Source organism: Schistocerca serialis, chromosome 9 (assembly GCF_023864345.2).
Source record: "Schistocerca serialis cubense isolate TAMUIC-IGC-003099 chromosome 9, iqSchSeri2.2, whole genome shotgun sequence".
Classification (NCBI taxonomy): Eukaryota; Metazoa; Arthropoda; class Insecta; order Orthoptera; family Acrididae; genus Schistocerca; species Schistocerca serialis.
Genome location: NC_064646.1, coordinates 309389702 through 309409238, shown reverse-complemented (window position 1 = coordinate 309409238; position 19537 = coordinate 309389702). Strand labels below are relative to the sequence as shown.

The following is a 19537-nucleotide window of genomic DNA, read 5'->3' as shown; positions in this document are numbered from 1 at the left end:
GCATTTGATTGTGGCGAGTGTAGTTCTAAAATCCATAATTCTTTGGGGAGTGAGCGTGCACAGAAATGATAGAGTACTAACAGAAAATGGTAGTGTCGGCTGTTAAAATCACAACTTAAACAACTGACGTCGCACTTATTCGTGTAATATTGCAAACCTCCCTTTCCGACGGCAATAGAGACATTACGTTGTACACCACAACATCGTGGACTCCGTTACAGATGGGCAAGAGGTCACGCAGAACGGACGTCCCCAGTACTGGCATTTATGAACGAAACGGATCTATTTGTGCCCTGATAAACCCAGCGAATGCATCTGCAGATAACCCGATAGTGTCGAACGCCTCCAACGCTATATCGCACATGAGTAACAAAGTGGTGGTGGACTGAAGTTTTGGGGTGGCATGGGGCCACCGTAGACTTCTCACGATTGTTGAGGGCATTCTCATTGCTCTGTGGTACAGGGCTGAGGTTCTGCAGCCGATAATGGGACCGTACCGTCAACATTTTTGTGGCAGTGTCACCTCGATGGATAATAACTCGCGTGCTGATCGTCCTCTTCTCGTGAACACGTTCCTTCAGTGTGCTTGGACCACCAGATTGGAATAACCCGCATATTCCCTGGATATTACTCCAATCGAACATGAGTGGGATCGATTGAATAGAGCTGTTTTTGGACGTCGACGACGACCACGTAATCTGCGCGCGACTTACACAATCGCCAATGAAGAGAGGGGGCAGTTTGGACCAGGGCTGACCTGATGTTCTCATCGATGTTACACCATGACGCATCCAAGCCTGCATCCGAGGGAGGGGACGTTCCACCACTTGCTGATGTTACTCAGAAGAGCTGGAGAAACTCCCCATGCTAAACACACGGTTTTGTAGTTACGCAAATGTTTGGTTTTTTCTTTTGGTGATCGGGACACATTGCAAGTGAGCATAAACGCATGCCTCAGAGCCAAGTTTTGTTTTCTGAAGTTATAAAAAACTTTCGTTGATGTGTGTAGATGGTTCGATGAAGCGAAGAAAATTACCGACCTGCCTCTTCACGATGATTGCTGTGGATGGTGACATGCAGTCGAAGATTCAGTTACTTAAGAAATTAATGGAGAAATGAGGTCACGACAGTTAGCAGTGACTAAATCGACAAATGATGAATAACTCAATGAACTTTTCTCTGGGTTCTTCTTGTTCCTCCAGTAGGCTTTTATTCCCTCTGAGAAGAGTTGTTTACATTCTCCTCAACACTTTAGTCTGTATTGTTTTTTAATGTCATTTTGTCGATGTTGGATTTTTTTTGTTTTGGTTGCTCTGATGTGATTTCTCATTTGTCTACTTTGGGCTAAAGGTGTCTCTTTCTAAAATGTCGGTTGGTTAAACATCTGCGGTTTTTGAGGTCATTTCGAATTCCGTTCAGCCAAGGTATTGAGCTCTTAAGTGGTGTTACATAGCGTATCTATCCTTTCAGTCAATCGCTTTTCTGGTGGCCTGTTGAGATGAATAAAGAATTTCATTCACGTTTTCTTAACGTCGCTTTCGATATTTGAAAACTTTTCTGTTGGTTCAAAAGGTTCAAATGGCTCTGAGCACTATGGGACTTAACTTCTCAGGTCATCAGTCCCCCAGAACTTAGAAGTACTTAAACCTAACTAACCTAAGGACAATCACACACATCCATGCCCGAGGCAGGATTCGAACCTGCGACCGTATCGGTCGCGCGGTTCCAGACTGTAACGCCTAGAATCGCTCGGCCACTCCGGCCGGCTTTTCTGTTGTTTTGATATATTGAGCCTGTAACCGTCTCAGGTACGTCTTGCTCCTAAAATTTTCATGTTCGTTTCTTCCGTTAGGTGTTAGTGTTTCACTTGGTTTCATGACTGTGTTGCAGGGCCGAATTTTTGTCTGTCTTGGCATGGATTTTGGGTTTTGGACTAACTATAATGCTTTTCTGACTTATCGGAGCCGATTTTGTTGAGAGAGTTTTTCAAGGCGTGTCGATTGGATGAAATCGCCGAGGTCTTTAAAGCACGGGACGCTGTTGAATTTACCGTATTTCCAGTGCAGGCTTGCTATTTCTGTCTGAATACGATAATTCAGTTTTCTCGAATGGAGCTGTAACCCTACTTTTCGAGGACATTCTTTAAGTATCTCGAGGTATTTGACGGCAGTTTATTCGCCCTCGGTAAGTATCATTAGGTCGTCCGCCCGCAAACGCGAGGTATGGTACGTAGAGGTTGTCTTTGGGAATGCCCAGTGGGATTGGCTTCCAAAATCCACTTTTCTTGAGTTCTTTCTCCCAGTATTCCGTAACCTTGCCTAGGACGACATTGAACAGAACAGGAGAGATCTCCTTGTCTCACACCTTTCTGAATGTCAGAGGGTTGTGAGATTTCTCCCATAAATTTTAATTTAGATTTCGTGCCAATTAGTGTTTGTTTTATGAGATCTCGTGTTTTGTGATCTAGTCCCCTCTCTTCTAAAATTTGGAATAGTGAGCATCTGCTATCGAGTCATGAGCCTTTTTCAAATTTGCAGAGGCGTATATGAGAAGTTTTATCTCTGAGGGCTCGTATTTTGAGTGTGGCTTTGAGATTAAGAATTTGTTCTGGAGATGATCCATACAGTCTAAATCCTGCTTGATAAGCTGTTAATTTGGGTTATAATAGTTTTTGTGCTCTAATCAAGTGACAAGCTGATTTGATTTTGTAGGTGGCCGGTATGAGTTATAGTTATTTCTTCAGGCTGTCCCGGCGAGGCGTTGTCATGTCGATTAATCGGGTTTCTGCCGGTTATTCGCGTCTTTCCTGCACGATATTTCAACTGCGTGACTCGCAGTCTTCTTCAGGTGCCGTCCGATACTGATTCCAGTGTGGAACGAGTCCGGTATTTATGACCACGTTGCACCAGACGTTCCCTCCGCGGTCCGCGCCGCGTCTGGAGCTCTGTCCGCGGTGTGCGCCGACCAATAGCAACGGCTGTAGCATTTTCTTCTAGCCGCGTCTGTTCCGAATGCGGTGGCTGTGCGAGTACTTTCTCGTCGTTATCCGTTGTCAATCAATAGTTGCTATTGGGGGGGGGGGGGGGCGCACTCCACTGACAGAGCGCCCAGACGCGACGCGGGCCGCAAAGGGAACGCCTGGCACAACGTGGGCATAAATACCGGACTCGTTCCACACTGGAATCAGTATCGGACAGCACCTGAAGAAGACTGCGAGTCACGCAGGAAAGACGCGTCTTCCAACCACGCGGTTTTTTCGTTTTGCCAAGTGTTTCGGATTGTTTGTATAATTTATTAATCATTAAATTCACGCAGATCTGTGATTAAAAGAGGGGTTGACGCCAAGTAGTTGAAGGGAGAGCGGGGAAGGAGTGGTAGGAGAGACAGACAATAGCAAACGGTCTCCACCTTCCCCTCCCACTCCCCTCCATCAGAGCCGCAACCTGGACTCGCGCCTGTGCCTACGTACCTGGTGCCAGTATCGAAGGCTCTGAAAACGACGTCCGGCAGAGAGGAGGTGTCGTTGTCGTCGTCGGCAGCGGCCGCGTGGTGGACGAACCTGTCGGCGGGGGAGTCCCGCATCTGGCAGGCGAGCCAGACGGGCGTCTCGCGGAAGCGCAGGTGGACGGCGTTGCCGACCGGCGGTGGTCTGTGGAGGGCGAGGGCCGCCGCCTCCGACGAGTCTGCGCGCTGCAGGCTGAGCCCCAGGGCTGCGGAGGCTGCCGCCACGGTAACGAGCACTAACGAGCCCAGCTGCGGCGCCATGGCGGACTGGCGAGCGCCATCTGGTGGCACGCCGTGCGGCACTTATCACCTCTCGCGGGTCGCCCTATCTCACAGCTGGCGGCCAGCTGGCTGGGAGGGCAAGGTGAAGCCGAGGTCGACGCGAGCCGACGCGTCTGCTCTCGCAAGACTACTAAAATGAATGAGAATTTGACTTTAAACAGAAATTGAATTATTGGGAAAAAACTTAAAATTAATTGAAAAAAAAACAGCTATTGTTGACGGTGGATGCATCTTTGTTAGTGGCCAAATTGACTTCCAGAAAAATGCTATAAAATTTAGAAAAGGCTTTTATGTGGGGCAGACTGGGAGATCGTTTTTTACGCGTTTTCGTGAGCACACGAGTGCCCACAATAAATCCGTTTTGGGTAATCATCTGCGGGATTCGAACCATAAAATTACTGATATGCAGCAGGGTATGAAAATCTTGCATAAAGCACCGCAAGGAAGCAAACTCGACGTTTTGGAAAACATCGAAATTTACAAAAACAGAAAGAGGTTTCCAAGAAAATTCTTGAACGACCAGTTAGAGTCGGCGGATCATAATTTCTTTGACATATTTAATGCGATGCTCTAGAGACACTGTGCGACCTATTCACACATTGTGATGGGTGCTGTGTATCTATTATGCTCGGAAAGCCACCTTTAGAATACTGCTAATGTTATTTATATGCTTTTTAGGAGGGCCTACCTTGGTAAAGTAAATACTTGTAAGGCTTGAAGTGTAGTTGGCCAGCTCCGCTAGTAAAACTTTACTCGATCAATACCATTGCCCGCCAAGCGTGGCTTCGTAACATTCTTATTTTATTCATTTTTATATAATTGGAAGGAGAATCAGCATTGGTCGTATTTTTTTGTTTTATTATCCGCAAAATCGATTTTCGGTCACTTAGTGACCATCCTCAGTGCTGTAATATACAATTTAAATTGGTAGGCACTGGTATCAAACTATAACCACAAGCTTAGAGCGATCACATAAACTCTGATACCAGTGCCTACCAAGTTAAATTGTATATTACAGCACTGAGGATGGTCACTAAGTGACCGAAAATCGATTTTGCTGATAATAAAACAAAAAAATACCACCAATGCTGTTTCTCCTTCCCGTTATATCCATTATCTGGTCGTGATGCACAGAACACTCCATGGAGTCGCCAATCATTTTTATATGTTACAGACATATATTTTGTGTATGAAGCCAGAACGTTTGTGTTTTTGGTATCATAGTAATATGTTTTTTCATTATTCCCCATTCGGTGAGGCCCATGGACGAAACGAGTGCCATGCCGATGGGAGCGTACGTGGAGTCACTGTGCATCTTGGTCCGCATGTCATTTTTCCCCCTGTTCCTGTGCCCTTCGGTTTGCTTCTGACCTGGCATTCCTTAATTCCATGTGCCTACGCAGGTTTTCGTAGTTGATTCGTATCTTGCTCATAAGGAATCTGTAGATGGTGAAAGACTTTATAGCAAGTTAATACATTTTTTTAGCTCTTACAATATCTAAGCCCAGCATACAGGTTTTAATCGCTCGTCACATTCTACCTAAGTCGTGTTATGAACAGCTTTCTGTGTACATATTCCTGACGCCCTTATATGAATAAAGTAAATTATAATATGTAGTTTCGTAAAGCGCTAATGAATAATGTCTGCTCCTCAGATGCTTTTACTTTGTAATTGACGTACTTTATAGTGATTATAGTATGTACAGGAAATGTATGCGCAAATGTGGGCTTTGCATGGGTATGTGACAAACAGTTATAGTAAAGTTGTGTTTTAGTAGTAATGAATGGTTATACCGTGGGACTGTGTATGCGCTGCTTGGACAGCGCTATCTGGTGGCCGGTTGTGAACCGCTAGAATCACAGCAGGTAGGCCTGTGCGGAATAGGGCAGTGACGATGCCGCCCGGTGTTAGGCGAGCAGTGTTAGTTTCATATGGTGACTTCAGTTTTATATTTTATGGAAAGAACGACCATGAGAGCAGTTTTTTATTATTTTTTATTGATTGTGACAATGGTGTTTATCAAACGGTCTGCCTCATGTGCCATGATGTCCATATGGTTTTATAGATGTTAATCCACGTTTCAGGTATGTGGTTCTGTAATAATTGTATATAAACTCATGTAAGCCCTCCCTCAAACCTGTTATGTTATACCTTCACAGATCCGATGATGGCACCTTCAGAGTGCTAAAACCGGTCATCTAGTAAACGATATTGAAGCGATCGTGTCTTTTCAATTATTTTAAAAACAGAGTGATCGCCCCATGACACACCATGTGTTCACTGCAAAATTTAGGATAGATTACATCTTTTAATAATAGCGTGGCCGATATCTCTTATTTAAGGGCAAAACGGAATTATAACTTGGAGACTGTGGCCAGATCATTTATGGTTCCGTGCTTCCATTCAAGTTTTCAAACGCTTCGTGACGATCGGGAATTATTCTCAGGGACGCTGTAGCAAGTTGCGAATGAATAAATGGCAGAATACTAATTGTTTCTGGCCATTGCGTCTCCACGCCACGATCCGTTAAGCTTCTGTTGGTCGTTGGCCTTAACAATAAAGCATTAAAACATTTTATTTATCGTAAATCTATTAGGGGAACTGCTGAATTTACATTAGTTTAATTGTAAATTGTTCCAAAGCTGATACGTGACAAAAGGAAGATCAATTAATGATCCGCAAGGAACGCAACTGCAGTGTGTCCTATCAGGCTAGACAGTTTAGAGAGATCGAAGCTCTTCACGTACTGCTGATATAACTTTCAAATTTTATTTATCGAATAATAATCGCATTTCGTTACATTTCGCAAAACTAATTTACATAGTTATTTACACTGAAGCGCCAAAGAAACTGATACAGGCATGCATATTGAAATACAGAGTTATGTAAACAGTCAGAATACGGCGCAGCGGTCGGCAACGCCTACGTATATAAGATAACAAGTGTCTGGCGCAGTTGTTAGATCCGTTACTGCTGCTACAATGGCAGGTTACCAAGATTTAAGTGAGTCTGAGCCAGGTGTTATACTCGAGGCGGGAGCAATGAGACACAGACAGAGCGATGAAGGGGGATCTTCCCGTACGACCATTTCACAAGTGTAACGTGAATATCAGGAATCCGGTAAAACATCAAATCTCCGACATCGCTGCGGTCGCAAAATGATCCTGCAAGAACGGGATCAACGACGACTGAAGAGAATCGTTCAGCGTGACAGAAGTGCAACCCTTCCGAAAATTGCTGTAGATTTCAATTCTGGGCAATCCACAAGTGTCATTGTGCGAACCATTCAATGAAACATCATCGAAATGGGCTTTCGGAGCCAAAGGCCGATTCGTGTATCCTTGATGACTGCATGACACAAAGCTTTACGCCTCTCCTGGGCCCGTCAACACCGACATTGGACTATTGATGACTGTAAACATGTTGCCTGGTCGGACGAGTGTCGTTTCAAATTGTATCGAGCGGATGGACGTGTACGGGTATGGAGATAACCACATGAATCCATGGACCCCGCGTGTCAGCAGCGGACTGTTCAAGCTGGTGGAGGCTCTGTAATGGTGTGGGGCGTGTGCAGTTGGAGTGATATGGGAGCCGTGACAGCTCTAGATACGACTCCGATAGGTGACACGTACGTAAGCATACTGTCTGATCAGCTGCACCCATTTATGTCCCCACATTCCGACGGACTTGGACAATTCCAGCAGGACAATTCCACACCCTAAACGTTCGTAAATGTTTCAGGGTGGCTCCAGGAACACTCTACTGAAATAGACATGAACATTACTGGGCGTATCTGGGATGCCTTGCAACGTGCTGTTCAGAAGAGATCTCCACCCTCTCGTACCCTTACGGATTTATGGACAGCCCTGTGGGATTCATGGTGTCAATTCCCTCCAGCATTACTTCAGACATTAATCGAGTCCATGCCACATCGTGTTGCAGCACTCCTGCATGCTGGTGGGGGCCTCATACGATATTAGGCAGGTGTACCAGTTTCTTTGGCTCTTCGTGTAGATTTCAATTTATCGGTAAATAAACAGGTAAGCTTACATTTTTGCGCTTTCAGTCATTTTGGCGACGTTAAATTTACATAAAAGTAATATGTGAGGGTCCATGTAACGCTTCAGGGTACTCCCCGCTGTTCCCCTGTTGTGAGATAACTTGTCACGTGCCTCTGTGTAAGTCAGCTTCTCTTCTCAAAGGCGAACAGTTCATTGGGTCAATACCACGTGCATTGTGGCTGGGCCAGTTGTTCCCTACCTTCCTGGTACCCTGTGAGATATTATACAGGATGATTCCGTGATAATCTTGCAAAATTTCAGGAATGATGGGGAATTGGAAATGTGTCCATTCGTTGTAAGAGACCTTAGTCCGCAAACAACAGAGTCGAAAATCTCTCTGACACCTCTGACAGTGGAATATATGTACCGTATAAAGCCAGAACTACTGTTGAGAAATTATTAATAATGAACTATCAAGATGAATTATTAGCGTTGCGTATTACGTGTATGCCACATTAACCGCAATGACGTGAATACTAAATAGTAGCCGCGATAGAAAACAGAAGAAAACGTCATTCCAACTTATCTGCTTGCATTGAGAGACTCTAGAAAAGAGGTCCAGGTTTCTTACGGAATGAATAGCAGTCTTTTATTTGCTCCACCCACAATATTATCTATCTGATCGTTCCACTTTAGGTTATTTGTAATTGTAATCCCTAAGTATTTAGTTGAATTTACAGCGTTCAGATTTGTGTGACTCATCGCGTAATCGAAATTTAGCGGATTTCTTTTACTACTCATGAGAATAACTGCACACTTTTCTTTATTCAAAGTCAACTGCCAGTTTTCGCACCATACAGGTAGCTTACCTAAATCATTTCGCAATTCGTTTTGGTCATCTGGTGACTTTACAAGACGGTAAATGACAGCAACATCTGCAAACAATATAAGACGGCTACTAAGATTGTCTCCTATATAGTTAATATACACTCCTGGAAATGAAAAAAAGAACACATTGACACTGGTGTGTCAGACCCACCATACTTGCACCGGACACTGCGAGAGGGCTGTACAAGCAATGATCACACGCACGGCACAGCGGACACACCAGGAACCGCGGTGTTGGCCGTCGAATGGCACTAGCTGCGCAGCATTTGTGCACCGCCGCCGTCAGTGTCAGCCAGTTTGCCGTGGCATACGGAGCTCCATCGCAGTCTTTAACACTGGTAGCATGCCGCGACAGCGTGGACGTGAACCGTATGTGCAGTTGACGGACTTTGAGCGAGGGCGTATAGTGGGCATGCGGGAGGCCGGGTGGACGTACCGCCGAATTGCTCAACACGTGGGGCGTGAGGTCTCCACAGTACATCGATGTTGTCGCCAGTGGTCGGCGGAAGGTGCACGTGCCCGTCGACCTGGGACCGGACCGCAGCGACGCACGGATGCACGCCAAGACCGTAGGATCCTACGCAGTGCCGTAGGGGACCGCACCGCCACTTCCCAGCAAATTAGGGACACTGTTGCTCCTGGGGTATCGGCGAGGACCATTCGCAACCGTCTCCATGAAGCTGGGCTACGGTCCCACACACCGTTAGGCCGTCTTCCGCTCACGCCCCAACATCGTGCAGCCCGCCTCCAGTGGCGTCGCGACAGGCGTGAATGGAGGGACGAATGGAGACGTGTCGTCTTCAGCGATGAGAGTCGCTTCTGCCTTGGTGCCAATGATGGTCGTATGCGTGTTTGGCGCCGTGCAGGTGAGCGCCACAATCAGGACTGCATACGACCGAGGCACACAGGGCCAACACCCGGCGTCATGGTGTGGGGAGCGATCTCCTACACTGGCCGACACCACTGGTGATCGTCGAGGGGACACTGAATAGTGCACGGCACATCCAAACCGTCATCGAACCCATCGTTCTACCATTCCTAGACCGGCAAGGGAACTTGCTGTTCCAACAGGACAATGCACATCCGCATGTATCCCGTGCCACCCAACGTGCTCTAGAAGGTGTAAGTCAACTACCCTGGCCAGCAAGATCTCCGGATCTGTCCCCCATTGAGCATGTTTGGGACTGGATGAAGCGTCGTTTCACGCGGTCTGCACGTCCAGCACGAACGCTGGTCCAACTGAGGCGCCAGGTGGAAATGGCATGGCAAGCCGTTCCACAGGACTACATCCAGCATCTCTACGATCGTCTCCATGGGAGAATAGCAGCCTGCATTGCTGCGAAAGGTGGATATACACTGTACTAGTGCCGACATTGTGCATGCTCTGTTGCCTGTGTCTATGTGCCTGTGGTTCTGTCAGTGTGATCATCTGATGTATCTGACCCCAGGAATGTGTCAATAAAGTTTCCCCTTCCTGGGACAATGAATTCACGGTGTTCTTATTTCAATTTCCAGGAGTGTAGATGAGGAACAATAGAGGGCCTATAACACTTCCTTGGGGAACGCCGGATATTACTTCTGTTTTACTCGATGACTTTCCGTCTATTAATACGAACTGGGACCTTTCTGACAGGATATCACGAATCCAGTCGCACAACTGAGGCGACATTCCATACTGGAATTTGGTTAGAAGACGCTTGTGAGGAACGGTGTCAAAAGCCTTCTGGAAATCTAAAAATATGGAATCAATTTGACATTCCCTGTCGATAGCACTCATTACTTCATGAGTATAAAGAGCTAGTTGTGTATGACGAGAACGATATGTTCTGAATCCGTGCTGACTATGTGTCAATGAATCGTTTTCTTCGAGATAATTCGAGATGTTCGAACACAGTATATGTTCCAAAGCCCCACTGCAAATCGACGTTAGTGATAGATTTATCATAGAGCTGTGATTTGGTTGTGTGTTTTAAATTATTTGGTTTTTGACTGCTTATGTTTACATTTTTTTGCGCTTAATGTGGCATAATTTGTGACGTTCAGAATCCTTTTTTTGCATCGTAAGTTGTACACTAAATGGCCAAGTTGCTTTGTTAAGTTATTTGGAACCCGCAACCTTGAACATATTACAGAAGCAAATCTCGTGCATGTATTTTGGTGGGTTATACTTGTAGGCCAAGCTTGTGTTTAACATAGGTGAGATCCACCAGCCAACCGTTCGTGTCTCCTTCCAACGACACTCCTGGAAATGGAAAAAAGAACACATTGACACCGGTGTGTCAGACCCACCATACTTGCTCCGGACACTGCGAGAGGGCTGTACAAGCAATGATCACACGCACGGCACAGCGGACACACCAGGAACCGCGGTGTTGGCCGTCGAATGGCACTAGCTGCGCAGCATTTGTGCACCGCCGCCGTCAGTGTCAGCCAGTTTGCCGTGGCATACGGAGCTCCATCGCAGTCTTTAACACTGGTAGCATGCCGCGACAGCGTGGACGTGAACCGTATGTGCAGTTGACGGACTTTGAGCGAGGGCGTATAGTGGGCATGCGGGAGGCCGGGTGGACGTACCGCCGAATTGCTCAACACGTGGGGCGTGAGGTCTCCACAGTACATCGATGTTGTCGCCAGTGGTCGGCGGAAGGTGCACGTGCCCGTCGACCTGGGACCGGACCGCAGCGACGCACGGATGCACGCCAAGACCGTAGGATCCTACGCAGTGCCGTAGGGGACCGCACCGCCACTTCCCAGCAAATTAGGGACACTGTTGCTCCTGGGGTATCGGCGAGGACCATTCGCAACCGTCTCCATGAAGCTGGGCTACGGTCCCGCACACCGTTAGGCCGTCTTCCGCTCACGCCCCAACATCGTGCAGCCCGCCTCCAGTGGTGTCGTGACAGGCGTGAATGGAGGGACGAATGGAGACGTGTCGTCTTCAGCGATGAGAGTCGCTTCTGCCTTGGTGCCAATGATGGTCGTATGCGTGTTTGGCGCCGTGCAGGTGAGCGCCACAATCAGGACTGCATACGACCGAGGCACACAGGGCCAACACACGGCATCATGGTGTGGGGAGCGATCTCCTACACTGGCCGTACACCACTGGTGATCGTCGAGGGGACACTGAATAGTGCACGGTACATCCAAACTGTCATCGAACCCATCGTTCTACCATTCCTAGACCGGCAAGGGAACGTGCTGTTCCAACAGGACAATGCACATCCGCATGTATCCCGTGCCACCCAACGTGCTCTAGAAGGTGTAAGTCAACTACCCTGGCCAGCAAGATCTCCGGATCTGTCCCCCATTGAGCATGTTTGGGACTGGATGAAGCGTCGTCTCACGCGGTCTGCACGTCCAGCACGAACGCTGGTCCAACTGAGGCGCCAGGTGGAAATGGCATGGCAAGCCGTTCCAGAGGACTACATCCAGCATCTCTACGATCGTCTCCATGGGAGAATAGCAGCCTGCATTGCTGCAAAAGGTGGATATACACTGTACTAGTGCCGACATTGTGCATGCTCTGTTGCCTGTGTCTATGTGCCTGTGGTTCTGTCAGTGTGATCATGTGATGTATCTGACCCCAGGAATGTGTCAATAAAGTTTCCCCTTCCTGGGACAATGAATTCACGGTGTTCTTATTTCAATTTCCAGGAGTGTATGTTTTCCGTCCCGCGCGACGGTTAAGTATTTATCGTTTTCGCCTCGTGGCGTGATTTGAAGCTAAATCTCTGTTGGTCGCTGACATTCTTTACATTCAGCTGTAAGTGGGAGTGGTTGCCTTGGCCATTTACCTTATTATCTTTTAGAGACTTCCTATATCAGTTTTGTTCTACGCTGCCAGCGCGTAATCTGATGACTAAAGATTTACTCATCTTACTTAAAAGTTACTTCTCTGTTCATCAGGCTATCGTTGTATGTTGTGCGTTGGGACGTGTACCCACTGACTGCTTAGAAAAGGAGAAATGTGGGGAGCAGAGCAATAGGCTTGCCCTAACTCATTTCGGGGCCGTTCATCCGGACCACATTGCCTGAAGCCTGGTGGTTTCATATCAAGCAGCTTCTTTTTCCTTTTAATGAACTCCTTTTTGGGTAAACCTGAATTATTTTTTGCATTTTGGTCAAACTTCTTCTAAAGACGTTTATTGCCTGCCTCTTGTGAGTACTGTTTTCCTGTCATGTTATACTTGTTATAAAACACTGTTATTTGGAGCATACTTGAGTTTCGTAATTAATCGTTTATTCTTTTAACAAAGTAAAAGAAAGTTTATGGCCCACATGTTTTGAAGACTGTCTTCCTAACATGTTATACTTCTTGTAAAAGACTGTTATTTCGAACATTCTTGAGTTTTGTACTTACTCGTTGTGGCGTTTTATTTGTGTCGGCTCGATAATGATCGTTGTCTCAGTCTGGTTGACATGGAACAGCGTCCGTCGATTGCGATGACTCCGATCTGTAACTGTTAAAAACAAACTCCTCGCTTGGCTGATTAGTTTCAGACACTATCTCCCTTAGACTGATATCAGCGTATCGGTGTAGCAGCACGCCGGAATGTGTAAGCAGCCCTTGTTTAAAACTGAAGCACTGGTGTTCGAAGTCTGTCGGTCTTCTTTACTTCGAACCCACAGCGACTGCACCACTCGGTACCGCAACAACTCCCTTGATCTGAAACAATTAACTAAATATGCCTCGCGTGTTCGCGACAGGCTGATAAGCTTACGCAAACTTGATAACTGTAGTTCTCATGCTCGGATTGCGAATGCAGTGTTCAAACGCAGATAATAGGATATCTTGAATTATAAAGTCCATCACTCAAGCCGATGCCACATCATAGTTTTGCGAGGATGTTGATTTATTAATTAATATAGCGTCGTCAAGGCGTCGCTACGGTGTTAATTCAACAACTAATACGACGTAATTCCAGAGATAAAATACTCCTCTGACGACGTACAAAAAGCGCCGTATTTCTGCGTAAACTTGCTGTTCACTGTTAATAAAATCACTAAATCACCTTTAAGTTCTGCGTTCTTTCAAGAAATAGTTAATTTCACAATTACACAGTAAGTGTCCATTAAATGACGTAGCCGACACGAAGCATTAAGGTTATATTGGAGTTCATTGAACTTCGTGATTATTTAAACCTGCACTGAAAACATGCCGATCTGTCTTGAATCTATTTGCATCAGCGATTCTGACATTGACTACCAGCTTCCGACAACACGGCGTAACTGTAAGTTCTTCATGATCGCGTGTAGCTGTTTCCAACTGAAGGCTAACAATAGAGTTCATGATGGCGGTTGGTATATTGCTGTGTCCTTTGGTGTTCGTGCCAATCACAGATCACGAAGCCTAAGTTCCAGCATTAATCAGGTATCACGTGATTTACTTTTCTTTCACATATAATAACTGCTCCGTTGTCTGGCTAAACCGTAAATGTTATTTTACTTCAGTTAGGAAATCTGACTATTACGTCAAGTCGATACTGGAAAACTTTTAATATTTCAGATCGGCTTGAAACAATCTAGAATCGTTCAATAGGCTTACTATTATCGCGACGTCTACAAGAGAGACTGAATTAACATCTCCATTGCAGTATTACATGGTAGTCGCAGCGAACTTACAGCTCGATGCGGCTACAACTCTCTTCTTGGATAAATATTATCTCTGATCTATTTATGGTCAGGGCTTTAACCTTCGTAAAGAATAGGTTCCGAATTATTTATTTTAAGTTCAGGCTATCATCTGATAGTCTTTCATTCAGTCCCTTCCTTATAACAAACGTTACCAGTTACATAGTATTCCTGTTAGTCAAACTTTCAGTAGTGTTAATTTTGTTGTCAGTAGCTACCGTCAATGTCAGGATAACTAATGTTGCTATTTCTTTTGCTACCAAAGGGCTTTCATTAGGCGTTCCATATTTTGGGTGTTACATCGTTTATCCTTTTAACAAAGGAGAAGAACCTTTGAAGAGATTGTTTCATCGATTACCGGTAATTGTTCTTAAATTGTCTTATCTGATTGGATGGTTTTGTCTTAATATTTTAAGGTCCTCTTGATCTAATTGGTAAAGTTACTTTCACTGAGGAGTGTTAATAAAAATTTTGATACGAATGATGTTCAGTCCCTATTTTACCCGGTCCTTCCACTCCCAGGCAACCTTTAAACGTGGTAGTTTCTATAAGTTGAAGGACTGATTAATATTGAACATAATCCGTATGTATATAATCTTCATACTTCTATTACGTGTGGCTAGGTACAATTGTTTTTTTGGCTTTGGGTTTGACTCGTCTGTTAGGGAGCCTCGAGTCATGGCGGGAATGGGCTGTCTTCGCAAGAACCAGCTGAGACATGAGAATAAAATCGAGGATCGGCAGAGGATGGGGACGTCACAGAGCTTTCGGCGCGTCTTCGCGCAGTTACGGGACCTCCTGTGCAGGCGACGGCAGAGCGTATTGGTCAGGTGAGCTTGGCCATCGAGCACTGCGTCGCTTCCCTCTCAGACATAGACCTTAAAGTTTCTTGAGATTAATGCTCCATCGCACACCAAGCTGTACTGTATGCAGGCGCAAATAATTTGATTACAGAGAGCAGAAGATTTGGCTTCGTTGGTCATGAATTTCCAGTTCAGACCTGAGGTTGATCAACTACATAACAGGGGTAAATTTGCGAATTAGAGTGCCTTAGAGTGGGAGAGTGATTAGGCGCTTATTAAATTACAAAATCTCGCGGTTACCGAAAATGGAATCGTTTCTCTGGGGCTCAGAAGTGACGATATAGAGAACCAGCAATCCAGTTTTGCTAAATTACCGGGATAGAGGCCTTGCTGTCGATACTCAGCAGGAGTTGGTTAAATTCTTGTGGTTTACTGATTCTTTAGAAGAACAAGTTGTTCCTCTCCTGTGACTACCTCTTCATCTCAAAGTAGCTCTTGCAACGTACGTCCTCAATTATTTGCTGGGTGTATTCCAATCTCTGTCTTCCTCTACAGTTTTTACTCTCTACAGATCCCTCTAGTACCATGGAAATCATTCCATGATGTCTTAACAGATCTCCTGTCATCCTGTTCCTTCTTCTTGCCAGTATTTTTCACATATCCCATATTTCCATATATGTCTCTGATTCTGCACGGAACCTCCTCTTTCCTTATCTCATCAGTCCACCAAATTTTCAACATTCGTCTGTAGCACTACATCTCAAATGCTTCGATTCTCTGCTGTTCCACTTTTACCACAGTTCATGTTTCAGTACCATACGATACTGTGCTCCAAACGTAAATTATCAGAAATTATTTCCTCAAAATAAGGCCTATGTTTGATACTAGTAGGTTTCTCTTGGTCAAGAATGGCCTTTTTTCCAGTGCTAGTCTGCTTTTGATATCCTCCTTGCTCTATCCGTCATTGATTATTTTGCTGCTTAGGTAGTAGAATTCCTTAACTTTATCTACGCCAAATCTGATATAAAGTTTCTCGTTGTTATCATTTCTGCTAGTACTTCTCATTACTTTCGTCTTTCTTCGATTTATTCTCAGTCCATGTTCTGGACTCACTAGATTGTTCATTCCATTCAGCACATCATGTATTTCTTCTACACTTTCACTGAGGATAGCAATCTTATCACTGATATTCTTTCACCTTGAATTTTATTTCGACTCCTGACCCTTTCTTTTCCATCACGGCTTCTTCGATGAACAGATTAAACCGTAGACGCGAAAGACTACATCCCTGTCTTACACTCTTTTTAATCAGAACGCTTCGTTCTTGGTCTTCCATTCTTATCATTCCCTCTTGGCTCTTGTTCATGTTGTATATTATCCATTTCTCCATTCGGGAGGACGACGGTTCAAACCCGTCTCCAGCCATCCTGATTTAGGTTTTCCGTGATTTCCCTAAATCGTTTCAGGCAAATGCTGGGATGGTTCCTTTCAAAGGGCACGGCCGATTTCCTTCCACATCCTTCCCTAACCCGAGCTAGCGCTCCGTCTCTAATGACCTCGTTGTCGACGGGACGTTAAACAACACTAACCTAACCAACCATTTCTCCATATGGGTTATCCCCTATTTTCCTCGTTTCGAAGAACTTGCAAAAAAAAAAAAAAAATGGTTCAAATGGCTCTGAGCACTATGGGACTCAACTGCTATGGTCATAAGTCCCCTAGAACTTAGAACTACTTAAAGCTAAGTAACCTAAGGACAGCACACAACACCCAGCCATCACGAGGTAGAGAAAATCCCTGACCCCGCCGGGAATCGAACCCGGGAACCCGGGCGTGGGAAGCGAGAACGCTACCGCACGACCACGAGATGCGGGCGAAGAACTTGCACCATTTGTCATTGTCGAACGCATCTTCCATGTCGACAGATCCTATGAACGTGTTATGATTTTTCTTTAGTCTTGCTTCCGTTACCAACCTCAGCCTCAGAATTGGCTCTCTGGTGTCTTCATCTTTCCTAAAGCCAAACTGATCGTCATCTAACACTTCCTCAGTTTTATTTTCCATTCCTGTGCATCCGCATTCGTCATCTTTTGCAGTCTTCGGAACTATGTGGATGATGTATTCCGAAAGTCAGATGGTGTATCACCAGACTTATACATTTTACACAACAACGTAAATAGCCGTTTTGTTGCCAGTTCCCCCTTGATTTTAGAAATTCGAATGGGATGTTATCTACCCCTTCGGCCTTATTTGATCTTAAGGCTTCCAAAGCTCTTTAAATCCTGATTCTCTCCTCTGCATTTGACAGTGGAATTCCCGTTCCCCTCTTATTGTTACCACCCTTGCTTTTAATGTCAGCAAAGGTTGTTTTGACTTTCCTGCATAGTGAGTCAGTCCTTCTGGCAATCATTTCTTTTTCGATTTCTACAGATTTTTCATACAATCACTCCGTCTTAGCTTCTCTGCACTTCCTATTTATTTCATTCCTAAGCTATTTGTATTTCTATATTACTGAATTTCCCTGAATATTTTTGTACTACGTCGATCAACTAAAGTATTTCTTCTGTTGGCGATGGTTTCTTCTCAAATACCTTTTTTATACCTACGTTTTTCTTTCAAACTTCAGTGATTGCCCTTTTTAGAGATGTCCATTCCTCTTCAACTACACTGCCTACCGAGTCATTCCTTAATTGAGTAGCCTTAGAGAACTTTAAGCATGTATCTTCATTCCTTACTACTTCTGTATCCCACTTCTTAGCATATTGACTCTTCCTGACTAGTCTCACGAAGTTTAGCCTACTCTTCATTGCCACCAAATTGTGATCTGAGTCTATATCAGCTTACAATCCAGTATCTGAGTTCGGTATCTCTGTCTGACCATGATGTAATCTAACTGAAATCTTCTCATACCTCCTGGCGTTTTGCAAGTATACCTCCTCCTCTTGTGACTCTTGAACAGAGGTTTCCCCATTACTAGCTGAAATTTATTGGAGAACTTAAGTGTTCTTCCTCCTCTCTCATTTCTGGTACCAAGTCCCTATTCTCCCGTAAATTTTCTGCTACTCCTTCTCCTACAACCGCATTCCAGTCGCCCATGACTATTAGATTTTCATCTCCCTTTATGTGCTACTTTATTCGTTCAATATCCTCAAACACTTTCTCTATCTCTTCATTTTCAGCTAGCGACGTAGGAATGTATATCTGAATTATCATTATCTGCGTTGGTTTGCTGTCCATTCTAATAAGAATAATCCGATCACTGAATTGTTCACAGTAACACATTCTCTGCTCTACCTTCCTATTCATAACGAATCCTGTTTCCATTATATCATTTTCTTCTTCCGTTCATTTTATCCTATACTCATCTGACCAGAAATCCATGCCTTTTTTTCATTTCACTTCACTAACCCCCACTATATCTAGATTGAGCCTTCGAATTTCCCTTTTCAGATTTTCTAGCTTCCCTGCCAAGTTCAAGTTTCTGACATTCATCGCCCCGACTCGTAGAACGTTATCCTCTGGTTGGTCATTCAAACTTTTCCTTATGGTCACCTCCCTCTTATCAGCCCCCTCCCAGAGATCCGGATGCAAGGCAATTCCGGAATCTTTCGCAAATGGAGAGATCATCATGACACTCTTTCAGTTACAGGCCACATGTCCTGTGGATATATATTATGTGTCTTTAATGCAGTGGTTTCCATTGCCATCTGCATCCTGAAGCCGTTGATCATTGCTGATTCTTCGGCCTTTAGGGACAGTTTCCCATACAAAGGGCAAGAGAGTGTCCTGAACCTGTGTCCTTTCCTCTGCCCTCTTTTATAAGGACGTTGGCATAATGAGAGAGACTTTTTATACCGGAAGTCTTCGGCTGCCAATACTGATTATTATTCAAAATTTAAGCGGTAGTGTGGTTCCAAAGCAGGACTGAAGACGTTTTGATTACTAATCTAAGACACCACCTCTAGACTACAGGTGCAAACAAACAACGTTTTTAGAATGTCGTGGGAAACAGATTTTCTGTTGATGTTGAGCCGTGGCTGGCTCGAGTCATGCTTGTCTTGGGTTATACATTCGTTGCAGTCCTGTGGTTTTATTTCTCCTGCGGTTATCGCGATAATGTTGCTGTCCTCTCTGTGAGTGACAGCAGCAGCGTGTATCGATACTAGTACTGCTGTACTATCTTTGGTGGGGCGGATATAGTTTCATGCGTGGCGGTGTCTGACCAGTCGGTCGTTTGGCGTGGAGCAGCGAGGAAGTCTCCGTCGCGCGTACTCTGGCCGGGGCCGTTGGTGGTGTGCACGCGAGGTTGGAGGTGAGGTGCTGCTTGCGAGTGCTATGAAGTTTGTCGCCCACCGATTTTGGACATGAAAATTGAGTCCACACTTAACCTACTGTCGAGCCTCAACTGATTACATTTCTTCGTTTGA

General features: G+C 45.1%; 1 protein-coding gene across 1 annotated transcript in view; it reads right to left on the bottom strand.

The window, feature by feature from the left end:
- LOC126419795 (uncharacterized) overlaps positions 1-3772 on the bottom strand; it is a 49949-nt gene extending 46177 nt beyond the window's left edge. The window contains exon 1 of the mRNA XM_050086981.1: positions 3470-3772. Coding sequence (XP_049942938.1) covers positions 3470-3765 — 296 coding nt within the window. The 5' untranslated portion in view covers positions 3766-3772. The remainder of the gene's footprint in view (positions 1-3469) is intronic.
- Positions 3773-19537: the final 15765 nt, after the last annotated feature.